The sequence below is a fragment of the Acomys russatus genome, chromosome 14, assembly GCF_903995435.1.
Source record: "Acomys russatus chromosome 14, mAcoRus1.1, whole genome shotgun sequence".
Taxonomy (NCBI): domain Eukaryota; kingdom Metazoa; phylum Chordata; class Mammalia; order Rodentia; family Muridae; genus Acomys; species Acomys russatus.
In genome coordinates, this window is record NC_067150.1 from 18,681,435 (window position 1) to 18,704,915 (window position 23,481).

Sequence of the window (23,481 nt, forward strand, 5' to 3'; positions counted from 1 at the left end):
TCCCAGACTTCTGGGATTATAGGTGTGTGCCACCATACCAGCTATTTTTAGTGTTCCAAGTATTATATGACAGGAGATTTTTTTTCTGAACTTGTCTATTTGGTATTCTAAATTTCTTCTATACATGAATATACATTTCTTTCCCTTGATTTAGAATTTTTATTGTATAATTTTACAATTTTAAAAAAATTTTAACATGAAATTCTTCTTCTATGCCCTTGATTTGTATATTTCATCTTTCTAAGTGTCCTATGGGGCTTGATCTGTTTTCACTTTCTTTTTTTAAAAAATAATTGTAATTTATTTGAATTCAATTATATGTATTATGTAATATATAATATAAGTAAAATATAAATTTAATATAATCATATATCATATTAATTTATAATTTAATTAAAATCATTGTTTTAGTTAAAAAGATTATTCTTGGGTGTTTTTGTATTTTTTTAGTAATTCATTCATATTACATCTCAATTGCTATCCCATCCTTTCTATCCTCCCATTTCTCCCTCCCTCCCGCCCACTTTCACCCTATTCCCCTCTGCTATGACTGTGACTGAGGAGGACCTCTTCCTCCTGTATATAATCACAGGGTGTAAAGTCTCTTCTTGATAGCCTGCTATCCTTCCCCTGAGTGCCACTGGGCCTCCCCATCAAGGGGACATGGTCAAATATGGGGCACCAGAGTCCATGGGAAAGTCAGTCTCCATTCTTCACTCATCTGTGGAGAATGTCCTGTCCGTTGGCTAGATCTGGGTAGGGGTTTGATGTTTACTGCATGTATTGTCCTTGGTTGGTGCAATAGTATGAGCAGAAACCCTGGGTCCAGATCTGCCCCTCATAATGTTCTTTTTGTAGGTTTCTAGGACCCTCTGGATCCTTCTAATTCCCTATCTCCCATACTTCTCTCACCTAGAGTCCCAATAGGATGCCCTCCCATCTATCCCACTTTCCTGATAAGTGAAGACTTTCAAGGGACATTGCCTGAATATTTAAATTCCTCTGCCACGTCTATATATCCTGATATTTTGTTATCCCCTCATTCTGCTCTATTATTGATGCTTTCTATGGACCTTTTTATATTGAATTCTTCAAATATTCCAATTCAGTATTTTTTCAGTGTTTATGTGTCTTTATTAATTTTATTAATATCCAATATTAACTTCTTTCACTTAACATTTCTGTTCTCTCAAAATTTGTTTAGGAGTTTGTATCCCTTTGGATTCCTGTGGACGTAGCCATTCTTCAGAATTATTTGTCTGGGTGGGATTAGTAATTTTGAGATGAGTTATGTTTCCACAGTATTGCATGTTTCCTGTTTTTCTTTTTTATTGGAACTTGTGCATCTTGGGTTAGGTGATTGGTTCATTACTTTAAATAACCTTTATTCTTTCAGCGGAAGTGCTTGCGATATTTAAGATAGATTACATTATAGAAGATTGGTGTGTCATTTCCTCTTCTAGAATGGAGCTCAGTTTTCAATATTCCACTGTGAGTAGAATGTTGCCTGCAATATTAACAATAAAGGATAGGCACATTCTGAAAATACAGTAATAATCTAATTAAAAAACAAATCACTTCTTAGATGTCAACAACTGTAGGAAGTAGAGGGATACCGGTAGCATTATGTACACTGATATATTAGTTACTGTGGGGGCCCACGGGAAGGGGAAAGGCAGAATAAGATTAGCCCATTCTACTGGGCTGGAGATTAAAAACTAGAGGAGGTGAACATAGACACAACGGTGAGGAGATGAGGGTTAGGAAGGGAGGTGAGGTACTTTATCAGAGAGCATCAGAATCAAAACAGAGAAGAGGTCCAGTCAGATCAGCAGCCCCGGACAGGGACACCTACCAACTAGCGTACTGTGTTCTATATGGAAACCTGTCCAAATGGAAATGGAAAGAATCAGGAGAAAAGAAAAAGAAGAGGAGGAAGGGAGGGAAGGAAGGAAGGAATATCTTCCAAGAAAGCACGAGAATAGTGTGCCTGCAGGACAGAGCTGGCCTGCTAACGTGGCACTGCATTAGGTAAAAGAGAAACAGATATGAAAGGGGAGCCATCTGGATGGAGCATCGAGTTTAAATGTTGTGCCTCTTGCTTGTTGGTTTCGCTTTCTGGTGCCATGAGAGGATGCCCAGGATCTTCAGACATCTCAGTAATCATGCACGGCCAGTGCCATGTAAAGGACACAGAGTACCCAGCTCCATTCCCAGGATGCGCTGGGGGCCAGTGTAATGGACTACCACTCTGGAGAAGAAGATGCCTTTCTAGATACTGTGAATGGTTAGGAATGGCCTTGCTATCCTCCTTCCGGTGATCTTCACCGCACTATCTAAATAATAGGCTTCCCCTCGAGCACCACATCCTTGATCCAGTACGTGAAACAAAAGCTTATAACCTTTAATGCTGCGCCATAAGAAGAGTCGCTGCCCAGGCCACGGCTACAAGCGTGGACGGCACTGAAGCCGTGCGGTGAGGATGCAGGAAGGCCCACATGACATAGGACGACGTGAAGAGCTTTTCTTGAAGGTTGAAAACGAGTCACCAGTGAGTATACGATGACATCGGGAAGAAGACGTCCACGAGTTTTATTCTGAACTTAGATGAGCCAGCCACTGGAGGAAGCTGCGGAAGTTGAGAAAGCTGCGTTTGAAACAGCAACAGCTTGACCCTGGGTAAGTGGAGACCTGAAACAGGGCCTGGGGTGGATAGCGGAAGAACAGGTGAGGGATAGAACAGTGATGAAGAAGCAATTCGTGAAAATGCAAAGTGAATGGTTTTAAAGGGGCTTTTACCAAGACAGAAGGCTCTGTAAAAGGTGTGACGATCTGAACCACCACTCCAAAGTTATTTTTTATGTTAAAATATAATCACCTAATTTCTCTTTTCCCCCTTCAACCTTTCCCATGCCCCCTTATTCTCTAAAATTTATAAACTCTGTCATTGTCCCTTACACACAGACACAGATGACGCATACATATACGCAAACATACACGCACAGACGTACATACACATGTACACATGTAGACATACAGACATGCACACAGAGACATACACACATACACATGCAGACATACAAAGGCACACACAAATACTCATGCTCACATGAGCATGTATGCTGAACTCGTTTTGTTACCTGTATGTACATGATTTCAGGGCTGACCACCCGGTATTAGTTGACCAATCCAGGGGCTCATCCCTGGGGAAGACTAACTCTCCCTGTCTCAGCAGTCTTTAGTTCAGTTCTGTAGTCTTTAGTGCCTGTAGTTGTCTACATGGTGAGGCCCCTTCCAAGTTTGCATGTTTAGGCAGTGGTACCTGGGTGTAGACTCCCTGACATTGTATGAGATACAGTTTTCCAACAGACTTCTGTCTAGGCAGAAACCCATGGAGGGGCTTGGTGCTACTGATGGGCTTGACCCTGTCAGGCCTGGGTTAACCTAGGTTTGTGTTTTAGTTTTTAACCAAAAGAAAAAAAAATTTTTTTAAAATGTAATAAAGCAAAAAAGGTTATAGAAAACAAACACAGTGCTTTTATACAGTTGTACAATTTTATGTGTTCATGTCTTTGGGTGTTACAAAAACCCAGCAAGTTTTAACTGTAGTAAAAGAAGAAACAGGCCAAAACCTGTACAACTGTCTAGTAGCCTCTCAAACTCCCTATTTTTAAAAGCATTTATATTTCATATACACACAAAGTAAAGTAACAGCCCAATCTTATTAGAACCAGAGTGACTCATTTTGGGATGTGAGTAGAGACAGGACGAGGCATGGTGTTCTCTGTCGTGACCACACATCAGTCCCGAGGCTGGGTGGTGGAGAAGAGCTGTGTGGAGCTCACTTCTGCCATGGTTCCAGATCAGGGTGCAAACCAGGACTGTAGGGAGGAAATTTCCCTGCACCGGAGGAGCATCTGCCGCGTACCGCCTCACGGCAGTCACGTTGTCTTCAAACTCCAAAACAGTGTGTGCTGAAACATGCAGGTGAGGAATGAGTAGCTTAATTTGTTTAAAATTTAATTTAATTTAAAATGGGAAAATAAGGTGAAGTCCAACGTTCCTACCTGTTTACACGAAATTCATGTAGATCTGTGTAGAACTTTGAGATGGGCTTGCATCAATTTGTAGTTTTCTACTAATGAAGTGACTATTTACTAAATGATTATTTAGGGCCAGCTGGGTGCTGAAATCTGCTAAGCACTTGAACACGATTTAAATGATGTCCATTGACCCTGCAATTAGGTAGAGTTCTGATTTATACTGAAGAAACAAACCTTCACAGGACAACACAAGCAGGCTTAGAACAGGACCTACCCCAAAGCAAGCACAGATGTTTTTGGAATGGATGGAAGGTAAAAGACCAAGCATGAGAGCACCAGCAGACTCAGCTTTACGTTACCTCACGCCCCGCCCCCACTTTCTCTACCACAATGAATTGCCTTCCAGTGGGACCATACAAAATGGCTTCAATATTTAAAGAAGATCACAGCCAACATAAAATCCAACTAATACACTCAGCAACCTGTGATCATGGGGATGTTTTAATTTCAAAATATATATGCTTCACAAAGAATGAAAAAAATAAGAAAACACAGAAAGTCTTTGAGGATGTTTAAAATTATTTAATAAGCATTGTACATGAAAATAACAAAATTCATAGGATAAAATTATGTGTATAGAACATTTTATTGGTTAACATAGCTTGTATCATTTTTGTTGAATTCTGATAATTACTTTAAAATATCCCAATAGTGACATTGTCTAAAACATGTTGCTTTAATGACTGTTGTATCTTTTCTCTTCTTTGCTCCACACAGCAAAAGAAATTACTTGAAAATGTTAAAATCAACCCAATGCAGCACTTTTCTTAGCTATTTTGTGTTCAGCATATAGTTGTCTTCCAACTATAAAAGCTAGAGAATATTTTATGTGTAATTGCTTACCTATTGTAAGTAAACTAATCTATGAAATTGACTCATCTCTTATGGCTGGCCAAAAAAAATAAGGAAAATATCAGTATAAAAAATCCAAGATGCTTAACTCAGAGCAGATTCAAACATCCAGCATATCTAAAGTTTATCATGAAAAAAGAGAGACAATTACTCTTCTCATAGACCCATGTTATCATCAAGGTAGTTACCAATTTTCAAAGCATTTTTGACAGATAGCTTTTATTGGCAGATAAAATGTATAAAACAATACCATCTTCATCATAAACTAAAAGTAAAACTACCACCATAGGGGTCCTCAGAGTCTGTGTTCCTCTACATGGCTCAGAGGGTCTGGACTAATTCACGGGGACTAGGGAAACCTGAAGCTACTCGCCTAGCTGGATTGAAACAGAATTACCTAGCCTTGGTTTCTACAATTATGCTGTTATTTTGCATACATGTTCCCTCAAAACTCTAAAATGAACATTTGCTGATGAGGTATGAAATGACTTAATCATTTAAGAGGTAAGCTTGACAGGCTGACAATGCAGTAAACAATGCAGTAATTTATCATTAGCAACCAAAAAAAATTTTTTAAAAATTTATCTTGTTTTAAAGTGTCTCTTATTAAAGCTTGTGATTGTTATTGTTGAAAATAAGGTCAGAAATGTTCTTTTTTGACAAACATCTTTGCACTACAGAACGGTGGGTAATCTTGTTTTCAGTTAACTTTCAATACTCTGTATATACTATTCTGAAACACTGTGGTGAAGTACGGCCTGGGATCCTTGAGCAGGACACTGCAGAGGGGCGGGTTAGCTGCATTGGAGGGGTCTTCCACATCCCAGATTTCAAGCATACTGCATCCAGGTCTGAAACATAAATGGCATAGATAAATATTCATATTAAATAACTTGGGGTATTAAAATGAAGAAATCGCTCCTAAATTTCCAGAGGTTAATTAAATACGTAAACGATTAAAACCTTAACTTCAGGAACCATTAAGATTAATACCTAGAATAAAACCAAGTGGAGTGTGATCTATTCCTAGCCCCAGTCAACGTGTGCTGGCAATAAACATAAAACATGGTGGTCAGACATCTATACTTGAAAAAGTTTACCTCCAAAATAAAACATAATCATGCTTGCGAATCTGTATTCTCATATAGCCATAAGATTGGTTTTTAGTTGTATGAGATAAATTAAAGGAGAGCTAATTAAATTCCTTTTGAGATCTGTACTTTTATTAAAAAACAAACAAACAAACAAACAAAAAACCCCAAAAAACAAAGTGCCTTGGTTTAGTAGGCAAACGAATACCCGAGGCAGAGACAGGAGGTTCTCAGACTAAGTTGTTTTCTTTAGCTCCTCCTCTTTGGGGGTGTGGCTATTAGAGTCTTACTAGAGAACACCCTACATTGGAAGATGTCAGGCAGAATGGACATCAAATCGTTAGTGTATATTTTGAAGTATAACATAAAATCCTGACATTTCCTGTGTAAAGTTTAACTACATGTGAGGACCAGCATAACCAGCACAGAGACGTCCTATCACCCAGCACGGTCTCCATGCCCTTCTTGTGCCCAGCCTTCTCCCGGAAACATGGCCCAGGCACCTGTGGATCTGCTTTCTGCAGTACAGCATTTAGAATTCCATGCAAATGCATTGTCTAAACCTTTTATTTCTGGCTTCCTTATCTTAGAATACCATGCTACGGATTCCTTAGATGCTGTTTGTCCTGGTGAGCTCACCTGTCAAGTTACCACAACCTAGATAAGTGAAAAGATGGCTTCAGTTGAGGAATGGAGGGTTGGATCAATTTGGCATGTCGGCATGTCTGTGGGGGATTGTCTTAATTGTTAATTGATGTAAGAGGGCCCACCCCACTGTGGCAGCATCAATCCCACTGCAGGTGGTATGAAGCTCTATAAGAAATCTAGCTGAGGGGCTGGAGAAATGACTCTTTCAGGGGGACCCAGGTGGCTCACAACTGCCTGTAAGTCCAGCTGCAGGGAATCATGCCCCCTGCTAACCTCCATGGCCACTGGCAAACATGTGGCATGCACACATGCAGAAACAAACAAAATCTTTGTCATTCTCTCTGTTTCTGTCTCTCTCTGTGTGTCACTGTCTTTCTGTTTCTGTCTCTCTCTCTGTCTCTCTGTCTCTCTATCTCCCTCTCCCTCCCTCCCTCCCTAACACCCCCCCTCTCTCTCACACACACACAACCTCACAACCTCTCTAAAGATATAACTTCAAAAAAATAGAACTAGAAATGATCATGAGTGAGTTAACCCAGAAGCAGAAAGACTCACATGGTATATACTCACTTATATCTGGACACTAGCCCAAGGGGCATGTCCCAAGAAAGTATTCACTTACCAGGAAACTGGGACAGAGGGGAGGACATCCTATTGGAACTCTAGGCGAGAGAAGCATGGGAGAATGGGGAAATAGAAGGATCCAGAGGGTCCTAGAAACCTACAAGTAGAACATTATGATAGGCAGATCTGGGCCCTGGGGTCCCGCTCAAACTATGGCACCAGCCAAGGACAATACAGGCGGTAAACTTTGAACCCCTAGCCAGATCTAGCCAATGGACAGGACATTCTCCACAGTTGAGTGGAGAGTGGGGTCTGACTTTCACACAAACTCTGGTGCCCCATATTTGACCATGTCCCCTGGATGGGGAGGCCTGATGACACTCAGAGGAAGGATAGCAGGCTACCAAGAATAGACTTGATACTCTATGACCATATACAGGGGGAGGAGGTCCCCCTCAGTCACAGTCATAGGGGAGAGGAGTAAGGGGAAAATGGGAGGGAGGGAGGAATGGGAGGATACAAGGGATGGGATAACAATTGAGATATAATATGAATAAATTAATAAAAAATATAAATACAAATCTAGCTTAGCATAAGCCTGTTAGCCAGTCAGCAAGCAACACCTTCCCTGGTTTCTGCCACACTTCATTGGTGGTGAAGTGAGTTTCTTGGTTTAGGTCTCTGAGGTAATAATGTGTGTAATTATGAGCGGTGCTGCCTTCAGGTTCATGAATCCTGGCCCTACTTTTCTCATGATTAACTGTGGTCTAGAACTATAAACCATATAAACCCTTTCCTCCCATAATTTGTTTGTTGTCTGGGTATTTTTTTTTTCACAAAAGCTGAAATTAGAACATTTTATTTCTTTTAAGAACTGTTGCCTATTACATCCCTGAGTAGTATTTTATGGCATAGAAATAGCACAGTTTGTTTTTTGAGCCTCAAATTACTGGCCATCTGCGATACTTGCAGTCTTGGTGACACTGAATAGTATTAACATGCAAGCCCATCAGAACTAACTGTAGACAGACGCCAAGCAACGGGCACGTAGGGAGTAGTGGTAAGCGTGCGATTTGTAACTTGATAAGCAACTTCAAAATTATCGCCCAAAGTGGCTGTGCTTGTCTTCGTTTCTACAAACAAATGCGTATAAGTTCAAGTTGCTCTTCATTTGCATAAGCGTACAGCATTACAAGTCTTCAGAATTCTGGTCCTTTTAGTATTGTTATGATTAATTCAAAATATCTTCTTTGGTACAATGTATGTACCCAATTTGCCAAACTTTGTGTTGTTCTTTAGATCTGAGGTATGAGAAGTTTCTATGTGCTATCAGATGCTATAGACTTGATAACGTGTAATCGGCCAATAGTTACTCAAGATGCAGCACACATAGGCTACAATATGATGCCTTCTTCATACATTTAATGTGCCTGTGGAGCAACACTGGGAATAATGAGCATCGCTCTCCCCCACAGCGTGCTCGTGCTCTTTGCTGTTTCACTGTTCTGTTCAATCAATTGCTTGCAAACATGACTTCTTCTTGTCACTGGAGATTTGAGTGCACTTTCAGGAATTCTTGCCGTCTATTTTTTTCTGGCTTATTTTCCTAATTATAGTCGTGATCCATGTTGTGGGCATCCAGAGCTCATTCTTTCCTATTGACGAGTGACATTATAGTCTCTAAATATTCTAATAATGTGCTTAGTAATTAACTCACCTGTTAATAGATATTTGAATTGTTTCCAGGTTTAGATCACTTTTTTTAAAGGTGATATAGTGATGCTCCAATGTTATAGAGAGTTTTGTGTGACTGCTCAGGTAGCAAAGTGTCTGTCTCTGTCATCTTCTCATTCGGAAAAGCTACTTACCTGCACTCCCGGTATACTCAAGTTTAAATTAATTTTATTCCTTCTCAAGTCTCTGAATTACAGTTACGCTTAGTTGTTTAGGGTTTAAAATGTTTCTAGGTCTGGATAGATGTTTTAAGTTAGTAATGACGAGATATGATAGATACTGATTTACATCCAGAATTTTAGACGCACCAAGATAGGAAAGATGTTTTCTTCAAGGCTGCCAAATACAATTAGCCAAAACACTAAGAATGTAACATTTATATAATTCCTGATTGTGCCATGGTTGTTCTTGTCATAGGTAGTTTATTGTATATGTGTGTAAAAATACAAATGTATATGTAAAATATAAAAAATGTTTAATAAAAAAGATGATATAAGTAATTACGTCAATTTTAAGTATAGATGAATGCTTTATTTGTTAAGGTCTACTGTGTGTGTGTGTGTGTGTGTGTGTGTGTGTGTGTGTGTGTGTGTGTGTGTGTGTGCCTATGGAAGCCTGAGGAGGGCATTATGATGTCCCCTGCGGCAGGACCCGGGTGCTGGGAACAGAACTCAGGTCCTCTGCACACTCGTACTCTCAACTGCTGAGCTGTCTTTTCAGCTCCAATAAATTCCTTCCTTAATCTTAAGTAAATACACAGAGTAGGGGTCAGGTTTCTTAGGAAACTGTGAATTTCTGCCATGAAGTGGTTGTGCCACACTTTATTCACACAACTGATACATCAGAGTTGGCAGGGATGCCTTCGTGTCAGCAGTACTTGGGATAATCAGTTCTCTTTCAACACTAGACATTGTATTAGGTGATTTAGGAGTGTCTCCTGTGGGCTCAGTGCACATTTCATAAATGGACATAAAGCATCTTCCCATATGATTCTTCACCATCCACTTCCCTGGTGAAGTGTCCAAGTATTTTTGCCCCTTTTAGCTGAGCTGTTTTATTACATTTTAAGAGTTCTTTTTTATATCTAGATAAATTCTTTTATTAGTCACAGGATTTGAAAAAAATTTCCTCCCAACCTGACTTAACTTCTGTTATATCTTCTTAGAAAAGGTTTATTATTTTTAGGGAGAGTCCGTTCACTACTCACCCATTTTCCTTGTCATGCTTACCGTGTATGTATATATGATTCATGCTTATCATGTACCTATATATGATACCATAGCACATACGATGTAGGGAGTCTATTGTAAAGTTCCAATTATGTTCTTCTGTTTTTTTCTCTAGAACTTTCCTGCTCTTGGGTTTGCAGTTAAGATTATGATCTGTTTGCATTGGTGGCATGTATGCCACCACCCCATTTCCCAAGAGTTTTACCGTAAGTGAGTACTTAATTTTTTTTTATTATTTGGTTGTTTGATTTTTGTTTCTTTGTTTCATGTTTTTAAAATTTTTTTATTAATTTATTCAGATTACAACTCAATTGTTATCCCATCACTTGTATCCTCCCATTCCTCCCTCCCTCCCGCTTTCACCCTATTCCCCTCCCCTAGGTCTAAGACTGAGGGGGACCTCCTCCCCCACTATATGGTCATAGGCTATCAAGTCTCACCTTGGTAGCCTGCTTATTCTTTCTTTGAGTGCCATCAGGTTTCCATACCAAGGGAAGGTGGTTAAATATGGGACACCAGAGTTCATGTCAGAGTCAGTCCCCACTCTCCACACAACTGTGCAGAATGTCCTGTCCATTGGGTAGATCAGAGTAGGGGTTCGATGTTTACTACTTGTATTGTCCTTGGTTAGTGCTATAGGGAGTACTTAATTTATCGAATGATTTTTTTTTGTTTATTGAGATAATTCAATTTTTAAAATTTTACTGATACTATGAGTTTAAGCTTTTACATTCATGAGATAAACCCATTGTGGGTTTTTTTTTTTTAACAATATGGTTGAGATCAATTTTCTGTTACTAGTTGAGATGGCAGGCTTGTGCACACTGCTCTAGGAACTTCTATGCCTTCTCATGTAAAGTCAGACACTTCCTTCTGAATGCTTCTGTAGTGTATCCCTCAAACTCTGACATGCTGTGTTCATTTTTATTCAGTTCAAACATTTTACAATTTCCCTTGTGGTTTTATCTTTATCCTTTAATTGCATTATCCAAATTACAATTATTTTGACAATTTCCAGGTATCTTTATTAATTTCTAATTTAATTCCATGTTGTCAAGGAACATAATTCCAATTGTTTTGTGTGTGTGTGTGTGTGTTAAAAATAATTGTGTTTGTGTCCATTAGTTTTTAATCAGTGGATCAGGTATCACAATTCTATGTTATTTTTGCTTAGTGTTGTATATCCTTGGAGATTTCACCACGGCTTTTGTATCACTTGCTGAGTGTTGTGATGTCTAATTACTATAATACTGGTGTGTTTCTCCATCTGAGTTGTCAGCCTTTGTTTCACATATACTTGTGTTCTGTTTTGTAGTCATAAACATTCTTTGTCACAATCATTCCATCTTCCCACTATTCTGGAACTGTTCAACATTAGGCCATTTTGCCCCTTTGGAGTTGTGTTGTAGCATATAATTTATCTTATGGGAAGCCCCTACCTTCCTTGAGGTTAAGTGAAAAGTTTCAGTAATAACACCCTATTATCTGCTACTTCATTTTCAACTTTGTTTTTACATTTTACTTAGTGGTTGTTTATAGATTGCAAACGGTAATATTCAAGATATCTTTTATGGAGCAGTAAAACTGAATTTTTCCAGTAAACAAAGATTTATATTTCCATTTGTTTTAGTGCTGTTATTGCAATGTGTACTAATATTAAACTCAAAACTATGTTGGTGTTTTATTTATTCTTATAGATGAACAATACAGTGATGAACATGTACAAACGCCCAACACATTGCTGTGTTCCCTGCACATGAGGTCTCATTGGGAGTCATTTGCCAACAACGTCTCGCTGTAGAGGTGGCGTGCAAGAGGCCTGTTGACTCTCCTCTGATCTGAACACTGTCAGTTGACCCTCACATACAGATAGAGTCTCACTGAATATAGGATTCTTGACTTTTTTATTCACTACTTTGCTCATCCCACACTCAGATGACTGGGCTCTTCCTCCTTGAGAAGTCCGGCATCCATCATGGTGTGCTTCCCTCTTCTCTTCCAGACAGTCCTCTGCCTGGTCTTTCTGCTTGGCTGCAGTGTGCCTTGCTCTGGTTCTCTCTGGGTTTGCGCCCTATGGGGGTTTGTTGAACTGTGTAGTGGATCTCTTAGTCAGTGGCTTTCTCAAAGCTCAGCGACTTAGACATTTATTCAGCTGTTAGTTTCCATCCCTTCTCGTTCTTTCTGGTGATGTAACTGAGGTCCATGCTCTGTCCCAGCTGTTTCCCTCATGTTCACACACTTAATTATGCTGTCCAGATCTCTGCAAAATTTCCCTGAAAAAAGTTGCTTTTTCTCCATCTACTTCAAATTCACTGATTTTTTTTTCATGTATCAAAAGTTTAGAACTTTTAAATGTTTCACTTGAACTCAAGACTTCACCTCTAGAGTTCCCAAAAGAGGGTGTTGAAATGCTGTCTCTTTCTACTCATTGGTAGATGTTCTACTTTAATTCACGGCCCACTTTGTTGTGTCTAGAACAGAAGCCAGGACCTTACCCACACCAGACAAGTGCTGAACCTTGGAACTGTATCCCTAGCCCTGCTTTTTAATTAAACATTCTAATAACGAATATGGACTCTCTGTATCACTGGTTGAGACCTTCCTAATGCTGCGACCCTTTAACACAGTTCTTCATGTTGTGGTGATTCCCAAATAAAAAATCATTTTGTTGCCACTTCATAACTGTAATTTTGCTACTGTTATGAGCTACAATGTAAATGCCTGATAGAGAGGATATCAGACATGCAGCCCCTGTGAAAGGGTGATTTGATGCCCCGAGGGGTCATAACCCATAGGTTGAGAACCTCTGGTCTAAATGCTTACTCAGATACTTGGGTTCTTTAAATCACTTTCTGTTGACTTCCTATTTTTTAGTGTTTTAGTCCTATTTTCCCATTGTGTGCATTACTGATAAGTTTGGCTTGAAAACTGGACATTATAGATAATACATTCTAAACACTGGAACCTATTTTGATCTCTTGACTGATAAACGGCATTAGTTTTGTTTGTTTGTTTGTTTTTGTTTTGGCTTTTCAAGACAGAACTCCATGTACAGCCTTGGATGCCCTGGCATTGGTCTGTAGACCAGGCTGGCCTTGAACTCACAGCAATCCACCAGCCTCTGCCTCCCGAGTGCTGGGATTACAGGCCTGTGTGTCACCACGACCAACATGGCATTGTTGTTATAGGCAATTTACTTGCCTGGATATGTTGCTATCTCTTCCCAGAAATCTAAACAGTAACCTAAAGAAATCCACTGAACACACATTTTTTTTTTTTAATTTTAGAAATAAAACTCTTAAAAGTGGGCTGGAGAGATGGCTCAGAGGTTAAGTGCGCTGACTGCTCTTCTAGAGTTCCTGAGTTCAATTCCCAGCAACCACATGGTGGCTCACAACCATCTACAATGTGATCTGATGCCCTCTTCTAGGTCAGAGGTATACATGCAGGCAGAGTACTATAGACATAATAATACATAAATAAATCTTTTAAAAAACTTTTAAAAATGTATGTTTTTATTTATTATGCCATCTTTAGTTATAAGTTAAATCTAAGCCTTACATATCCCATATAACCGAGTAACAGCAGCAGATGTACTTCACTTATACTTCAGACATCGAGTAAAAACATCGCAAAAATTTTAAAAATCATGGAATATATATTTACAATAGATACTTTAACCTGAGTGAATGCTCGTGACAAAACAACAGCTTACTTCCTTAATATTTATATACTTTATGTTTCCATATACTAGTGAAAAGTTAATTTAAAAGGTCATATGAAAATTATGACATCAAAATATAATTTTAATAGGTATTATGAGGAGATAGATAGACTAAGCTTCTCTAGATAAACTTATTTTCATTATGCAATAGTAATATTTTAATGAATAGATTTAAAATACAAAGCCTTAAATGGTCAGGACTTGTGTGCAGAAGCACGGTATCACTACATAATAAAGTAAGCATTTGTTGCTTTACAATATACTGTATTATACATAATATTATTGATACTCACTTTGTTCTCACAACACACCATGCCTCTTCAAGAACATAATAATTCACATGTAGTTGCAACAATTTATCTCTCACTTCTACTGCAGATTTTCGACTATATGCAGAATAAACTATTTTTGTCCGAGCCCTTTAAACAACAATTACAAAAAGATTTTTAAAATAACTACTAATAGATTCAAGAAAATTTCATGGTAAATTGATATCATGGCCCTCAATGTATGGCGATATATATGACCACAAGTTATACAATTGCTTTGCTAGATTGGTCTTCACACACCTATTTATATTTCCAATGTGCTGAATCTTAAAGTGATTGAAACTTGTTGTATCTAAGCTCACGTAGAACTGTACTGGGTGGGAGGATGAAAATTAGGTAGTAAACCTCACTTCATAGAGACCACAAAAGAATCTGTTGATAGAATATAGTCCCCGAGAAGCTGAGGCTTTTCAAAATATGGATTCCAGTAAATAATTTTCCCTCTGGGAAACTAAAATACAGACACATTGAAGTATAATACTGCCAAGGGAGTGGTTTGCAGTGGGCATATAGAATACCACCACAGATAGGAAAAACACCGTATAAATTTTTGAAATGCCAGGGTGGTCATTCAAATGTGGCACAATAGAAGCTTGGGCTGTAAGTTGGCATTCTTACAAAATCCTGAGCAAACTAAACGTTGTTTGGGATGTGCAATCACTACAACCAGAAAGAAAATTTTGAATAAGTTAAAATTGTTTCTTCTAGCAGTATGCCAAAAATTAATGGAAAAAGATCTAACAAATGACAGACTGATCACAATAATTTTTAAATCCATGCCTGCTGCACTGGGGTGAAGACCTGAATTCAGGTCCCCTGCTCCCAAAGCCATTAACACCATCAGCTCACATCTGTGACCCAAGCACAAGTGCAGGAGACAGGCTGCAGAAACTCACTTCCAGCCTAGCTCAACTCTATCTATGTTAAGTAGACTTTGTCTCAAAGAATCAGGTGGAGAGGGATCAGAAAAGATGTCCACCATTGCCCTCTGGACCCCAGCCATGTGTGTGCATGTGTGCATGTGTATACACACACACACACACACACGTAAACAGAAGCTTTAGTCATCAGAGAAAAGTAGTGTGTGCATAAGAAGCTAGGAAATCCTCTGATCTTTAAAAACATTTTACAGCAAATTGCACTTATTATTTTTAACCTTTGTATGTGGAAATAAACTAGCTACTAATCATCAGGAAAATCTGAAATATCTCTTAAATCAGGCAAAAAAACTTAAGAAGTTGAGAGAAAAGTGGTAAAATGTGGCTGCGAATTACACCCATTTGACCTCTGGCTCCTCCTTTAGAGTCTTATTCCCCTCCCTGTCTCTGTGTCTGTTTGTCTCAGTCTCTCTTTATGTCTGTGTCCTTGTCTCTTAGTCTCTGTCTCTGTCTCTCTGTCACACACACATAACCCCCGCTCCATACACAGGTACTATTTTTGTGTATATGTGTGTGTGCCTCATATATATGCTTGGGTGTGTGCTTGGGTGTGTGCTTGGGTGACCTCTGTAGACCAGAGGTCAATGGTGGATGTCTTTCCTGACTGTGCTCCACCTTACTCTTTGAAACAAGGTCTTTCACTGAATGAGGAAGTTGGCTAGACTAGCCAGTGAGTTTCTGGAGTCTGCCTGTCACCAGTCCTACCTGTTCTAGGGTCACAGATGTGAGCCATTGCTACTGGCTTTGGGTGCATGAGACCTAAATTCAGGTCTTCATCGCAGTGTGGCAGGCTCTATTGAGTAAGGCATCTCCTCAGCTCTACAACATTACTTTTTGCTCATTCTTGATTCAGATTTAAGGTTATATTTAGTCTATTTCAGAATCAATAGGAACCTTTACTCATGGTTAGCATTTTTGCTTGTTTGAGACAAGGTTTTACTCTGTACTTCAGGCCGGCCTGGGACTCGCCGTGTAGGTAAGGATGGCCTTGAACTCACAATGGTCCTCAAACTACAGTTTTCCAAGTGCTGGGATTATAGGTGTGCCTTCCACACACAGCTTCATTATACATGCTTTTCACTTCCAGAAATGAATATAAGGATACTTATGTAAATATGTATACATGTGTGTACGTGCATATGAACATGTATATGTGTAAACAAATACATTTTCCTTTTTCTAAGGGGCAGTAGCAAATAGAAATCTACCCAACAAATGCAGCAGGACACAGCTCACCTCAGGTCTGCGTCCTCATAGTGTGGGTGGTTCACAATTGGATGCAATGTAGACAGCTTGATGCTTGCCATTGTAGGCATGGCACCTGCAAAGACAGCATCTGGGGAACAAGATAACATTTATAAAAAAAACATTTCAAAGGAAATTAAAAAGTTTAATGTGCCCTTAAAATCTGAATCCAAACTAAGAAAAAAATTAAAGTCCCTTACATAATGGCCCCTGTAGATATTTTACTTAAAAAAAAATTTATTCTTTCTTTTCTGTTATATTTAACCTTTGCTTCACTTGTACTAGGAGCTATGCACAATACTTTTAAATTTTATTTTATATTCATTTATTTATTTGGAATGTGTGTGCATGCATGTGTGTCTGTGCATGTGTGTGTATGTGTGTGTCTGTGTATGTGTGTGTATGTGTGTGTCTGTGCATGTGTGTGTGTGTGTGTGTGTGTGTGCAGGGTGCATGCACACATGCTCTGTGCAGCACATGTAGAGGTGGAAAAACAACAGTTGGGAATTGATTTTATCATACCATATGAGAATTTGGGAATTTAAGTTAAATCCTTAGGTTTGGTAGCAACTGCATTTACCTACTGAGCTATCTCACTGCTGCCATGCATGATGACTTTATGGGGATCCATTGACTTGGTTTGTAGGACAACTCAATGAATTATGTGTTTTTCTTATTGTGTAGACAAATAGGCTCAAAATAGCAAAGCTATGTGAGCTGCCAAGACTGTACAGTTGAAAAATTTCCAAACTCACTCTAACTGCTTCGCTGAAGTTTCCTGCTACACTCTAAGAACCAGTACTATAGGCAGGAAACTAGACAGAAGGAAAGCGCCCTGCCTTGCTATGGACCATGCATGGTATGTCATGGCACATAAGAGGCCAATGTCATGGGACACTTTTTCAAATTTTTTTGTGAGTTGTAGTCATATGGATTTGTTAGAAGAAAATATTGTCCTTCAGTATTTCAATATTGAAATTTGGGGATTGAGAGTCAGCTCAGTGGTTAGGAGCACTTAATTTGCTTGCAGAGGACCCAGGTTTAGTTCCTAGCACCTACATGGAGGCTCAGGCCACCGGCAACTTTAGTTCCAGGCCATTGGATGTCTATTCTGACTTAGGCAGGCTCCCGAATGCATGTGGTACACATACATAAAGGCACATACACAGAAAGATAAGTTTTTGCAATATTAATGATTAAGTTGGTTAGTTGTCATTTATATCTTTGTTGTTTTTCTAGTTTTTTAAATCATTCGTTACTTGTTGGTATACATTTTTAGAAGTATAAGTTTGGCCATAGTTACTATTACATCAAAGTCAATTATACACCTTAAGTCTCCTTTCTTAAGTCAAAGACCAAAAGCTTATTCTTGACATTTTAAAACAGTTATGTTTATGTAATTGTTAAGATTATTTTTATTTATAAAAATTGGTCACAAACATATGGCATTTTACTTAGGTCTACTGAAATAACTTTCTTTTTTTCAAAATATAATTAAGCACTTTAAATACAACTTCATGAAAACATGTCATTAAATACTAAGGGCATAGAACAGTGCAGAGCACCGGATTTACTCTTTAGCGATGGAGTGGCATGCTGGAGCATCCAGCACCCGAAGAGTATTATGGCTAGATCTGGTGAGAGACAACAACGCAGAATTGAAGTGTAGTTTCTACTGAATGTGTGCTTCTCCAAGACCATTGTAAAGTAAGAAAACTGAAAGGGAAACTACTGCAATTCAGGATTGTGCACACACACTCATACATGTGCTTCCTACACACACACACACATACACACACACACACACAGGAACGCATGCACACACACAAATGCATAGATACATGTATATATGTATACACACATATATACACTCAGATGGAGTGCTTCGCTGTGTGTGACTAACACATGCTTGTACTGTGTATTATGTATGCAGAACAGCTCACCTGGCCTGGTATTGTGTCTGATCCAGTGTATGAGGTCTTCCTGAGGCAAGTTAGTAAACTCTCCCATAATGCTCCACTGGTTATGAAGGTTTACATAACCTTGTAATGACATCATTGTCAGAATACCGAAGACAACATTCTCAAAATGAATTCTGCAAAAAAGCCAGCCAAAGAGCTGAAATAAAAAGACCATTTATTTATATTTCTTATATGAAGAGTACTAATGGATCAAAAGTACAGTCTCTCGCCTTCCCATTGAGTCCAGAGTGGATCACCCTTTATCTCAGCACCCAGACACAGAACGTTCATCTGCTGCTTGCAAACAGCCAACATACTGGAGTCACAAGACTTGGTTATAACTACATCTTCTGTTTTTTGAAAAAAAAAATTGGGAGTCTTTCCTGTACTGATTTGCAGCCAGACAGTAGGATTAGTGAACTGCAACTTGAAATCTGCTAACGTGAAATCTTTGTAACATTTGGCAGGTTTTTAAGATGGCTTGAATAACCAGAGGAAAGCCCACTAGCATTGGCATGTTCCTCTCAGGAAAATAGCTGCTAAGTCGTCCAAACTAACTGAACAAGGTGCTTCTGGATGTACTGAATGCCTGCCTATTTTATGTAGCTGGTTTACATATCTATTAACTATAGCAAGGAATGCCTGAATGGGGAGTTTTCTAAGGAGCCACTCTGGGTCTCCTCAGCACTGGAGTTGTGATGTTAAGGGGGTCTTGTGGGCCTGACACACCTGCACAGCGTAGATGCTGAAAGGCTGTGTTTATAAACACGATGATCACAGTGGGGAGGAATAGCCAGGTGCTCACACAGGACCATCACTCAGTCTATCCGCATTTTCCCAGCCACTTCCCTGCTAACCCTGAATCATCAACTGACATTTAAAATCTTTGAACAGAATTAACTTAAAGAACTCAATACTTTCATATTTTGCAATTCTCAACAGAGCCACAGCAGCTCCAGGGCAGTTGCTGTAGTTGTTATGATAACAGTCACTCAAGGATGGCGGCTTACCCGTCGGGAGCAGATCAAGGAAGCCATAATGCACATGTGGGGTGTCAAAAACAGCTTCAGCCGCATGATTAAAGTGGCAAGAACTGTGAACGCCAGCAACTGCAAGGTGTGAAAAATCAACTGCAAAACACAAAACAGTCACCTTCGCACTTTATACAGTTTTAAGTTAACAGATAAGAAAAGAAAATAAACTGTCTTAACTTTCTTAGACAGGAGGGCAGAGATCTCCCCTGAATAGCATTAAGCCTGTTCATCCATCCTTCCATCCATCCATCCATCCATCCATCCATGCATCCATGCATCCATGCATCCATCCATGCATCCATCCATTCAACTAAGATTTAAGAATACAGTCATCTATGCCAGGAACTGTTCTGAGTGCTTCAGATAGAACGCTGAGCAATTCTGCCTTCCTGAGGCTCACACCTTAGCACGTTTAGTTAGTAAGCCACTGTACATAAAAAAGTTGCAACTGATGACACAGTGACAAGAACAATGGGCAAGAAGATGGAAGAGGGGAAAGAGCCAGGCAGCACAGAATGTGAGAAAGGCCACAGTGAAGACACTATCATAAGGACCATCTACTAACTACTTACTATCTACTGTAGTAAGGACACTACCATAAGGAGGGTCAACACAGTGGGCCTCACTGAACAAGAGGCATCTGGGAAAGGATTTGAACAAGGAAGGGAGAAAGATAGGGGGACAAAATGCAAAAGGCTTCATATCTGCATGTGCATTTCAGTTAAGAGAAGTCAGAGCAGCAATAAGCCAGACTACTCTTAAAGTATAATTGTCCAAGCATTTGTACTAATTCATACTTTAACCGAGGTTAACAAGCTGAGAGTTCTACAAGGCAGAGATTTCAAATAAAATTTTTCTAATTGAGATATCCATAAAACAATCTTTTACTAGAAAAATGTGCAGTGAATATGGCAGTAGTCAATGCACCCAAAAGTAAACAACAGCTAAATATTTATATCCTAATTCACTGATGTTAAACTAAAGTACAGATAGATGGAGTTTTTATTTATCAAAGGGCAAATAGTCAGCTTGTACTTTAGAATAAAATGAAAAAAACACTGAAATATTAAAATGATCAATTTCTGGAATTCCGAACTACCAAGATCCTAGAACAGCCAATTACTTTGACTTACACTTTTCTTCTAGGATTTTACGGAAGGAATAGTTAAAACACGCTGGAGGAGATTTTAACTGCACAAATAGGAAGCAAATCTGATGACCAACATAAAAGAATGGACAACAGACACGTGGTCATCAAAACATATTATTAGAAGTTTATTTAATGGAATGGAAAGGATTTTGAGATATACACATATGTATGCATGAAAAATATTCTGTAAACTAAATGGATAAGTAACATAAAAACCCATGTATCAAAAAATATTTAAAAAATTAAAAAAAACCATGTATCTATACCATAGGGGGATGCTATACAAATCCACCGAAAAAGTAAATAGGTTATTCTTGGTGATTTTTCTGCATTTTATGAGTTGGCTTTCAAATTCTTATTGCTATTCAATTGTGAGCTCAGACTGAAGGAAGAAGGCCCAGCAGAAATGATTACCATTGCCCCAAACTCAAACTGCAATAAGGCTACACCTTCAAGAGCTATCCTTCAAGTAGATTTGATACATAAGTCTACCAAGAATGAGAGCTTTTACCTCACCATTTTCAAGGAGCTGTTTTCTGGAAGAAAATAGAAATGATCTATTTATTGAATGTCCATCAGAACATCATTACATAAGAATAAAATCATTTATTCTGTACTTGGGATTTCAAATTCTTGATTCTTTCTAAACTATAACATACAAAACTTAAAACACTATAGAAACTAGTAAAATTACAGAATTTTAAAGGCATAATTCACCATCATTGTACACGTCGTATAGGAAAATGCTGATCTTTACAATTAAATGAGAATATGTTTTACTGATTCCTGAAGACTATGCCTCTGGAATGACATACTTCTGTTAAAATATTTAAGCTATGTACTATAAATAAACTGATTTTAATGATTATTATTGGACTTTTTGACTTAATTATTACAATTATAAACTATATGACTATTTTATACATATGTTGGCAAATATCTCTAAGGCATATAAACAGTTTACTTATTGAAAAGCAGTTCCAATTTACAGACTACCTACAGTAATTTATATACTGCACAGATACTATACTAGCATATAAATAATTTTTATTTTATGGAGTTTATAGTAATCTGTTACATGAATCAAAATGCCTATCCTATTTCTCTACAGAAAAGACTGCTTTATAAATGGCCTTACAAGGAAGGAAAACTCTAGGAGAAAGAAGCTGATTGTGACTACAGGAAGTTTTTTAAAGCAGATTTTTTTTAAGTGGCCATAGAAGGTCTGTTGGAAGGTAGTGAAGGCATAAAATTTCTCTGATTCCCCTGCATGTATCCCACCTATGCAGTCAGAGAATGACGTCATCCCTGTGTCCTGAACTCTTCCAATCACTGGAGAACCCTGCAGGAGCAAAGGACCTGGCAGCAAAGAAATTGTTTTATATTCACCAGAGATCACTCAACTGGTATGCATAAACCTAGTAGCCAATTTATTATATGAACAGACAAAATACAAATAACATGAAAAGGAATTACAGAGATAAATGAGCAAAACCAGCCACCACCCTGAAAACAATAATTCAGTAAGTGTAAGCCAGTGTTAAAGGCATCTGTTAACGTTTTCCTCAGGGACCTTGGAGAGGGTATCCCTTTTACATAATTAAGTGAACTTCAATGAAAAGGAGCTTTTTAAGATTCTGGGATTGACATGTTTAACTTAAAAATCATGAACTCACGCTGAAAACTAGGACTTACACAGATGACGCTTGGGATGTTGGGAAAACCGGACACAGAATTGTCCAAGAAAACAGAGGGTTGAGGGTGGGGCAGGCGAGGGGAGACCGTGTGATTAAAGCAGCACTAGGCCTTCAAGAAAGGCAAGCTCTCTGACAAAAATAAGACAGCAACCATTTTCTGAGCCTAAAAAGTATGAGAGTTTTCATCTCAAAAGAGCCAAGGACAGACCTTAACCGGACACACTGATGGGGATTTGGAAAAGAAGAAAACTGAAAGAAATACCAACACAGGGCGGCTCGCTGAGTTTCAGAGAGGAGCAAAGACTTGGCTCAGAACTGGAAAGGAGGCTGCTCTGTGCATATTCTGACATGGAATCCGATTGCTTTTTGTCCACATCGTGAGACTTTGAGGCTAAACTCAGCGTACTATTTTTTTTTTTTTTTTTTTTTAGTGGAGGGAATGAGATGATTCAGTGGGTAAAGCTTCCTGCTGCAAAGCCTGATGAGCTAAGGTTGCTTTCCAGGACCCACATGGTAGAAGTAAAGAACTAACTCATTTAAGTTGTCCTGTGACCTCAACGAGCATGTCATGGCACGCACACACGTGTGTGCACGCGCACACACACACATGCGTGTGTGCGCACACACATCTGCCGTGGAACACACATACACAATAAATAAATAATACTATAGAGTAAATGTAGCAAACAATTTAAAACCACACATGCTAGGAGACTAAGCTGAGAATGCACCCAAAGGGGCATGATTGAGAACAGGCAACTCAGGAAGTGTGTGCTCGGGTCCAGTGCAGTGACCCCACCACAGGGATGGTGCAGGGGGAAGGTTAGACCTTGAGCTGTAGTAGGAATTCTTAAGTCCATCCACCTGGCATTGGTTTTACAGGCCTGGGAGAGGCGAGAGTAAAGGATTTTGTGAAAGCTGCGCCAAGGTCCCTGCAAGAGGCTGAACCCAAGGAGTGAGTGGTGGGGTTGGACTCTCCTCAAGAGCGCCCTGGGAGATCAATGTGTTAAGAGGCATAGGTCAGCCTTAGTTGCAATGGACACCAGGGAGCATCAGAGATCCAAGCGCAATATGAAATCTGCTGAGGAGCTTTGCAGGCACGAATTGGAGCTGGGCCAAGAGGAAGCATATGTGTGCTACAAGAAGTGGAGCTTTAGAGATGTAGCCGCCCATGAGCTTTGG

The 23,481-nt window shown here is 39.0% G+C and overlaps 1 protein-coding gene across 1 annotated transcript in view; it reads right to left on the minus strand.

The window, feature by feature from the left end:
• Nucleotides 1-5,545: 5,545 nt before the first annotated feature.
• The window catches only part of Dpy19l2 (dpy-19 like 2), an 89,277-nt gene continuing 71,341 nt past the window's right edge, over nucleotides 5,546-23,481 (minus strand). The window contains exons 17-22 of the mRNA XM_051156091.1: nucleotides 21,114-21,138; nucleotides 19,429-19,548; nucleotides 18,401-18,575; nucleotides 16,449-16,548; nucleotides 14,239-14,364; nucleotides 5,546-5,806 (exon numbers count right to left, since the gene is read on the minus strand). Coding sequence (XP_051012048.1) covers nucleotides 5,656-5,806; nucleotides 14,239-14,364; nucleotides 16,449-16,548; nucleotides 18,401-18,575; nucleotides 19,429-19,548; nucleotides 21,114-21,138 — 697 coding nt within the window. The 3' untranslated portion in view covers nucleotides 5,546-5,655. The remainder of the gene's footprint in view (nucleotides 5,807-14,238; nucleotides 14,365-16,448; nucleotides 16,549-18,400; nucleotides 18,576-19,428; nucleotides 19,549-21,113; nucleotides 21,139-23,481) is intronic.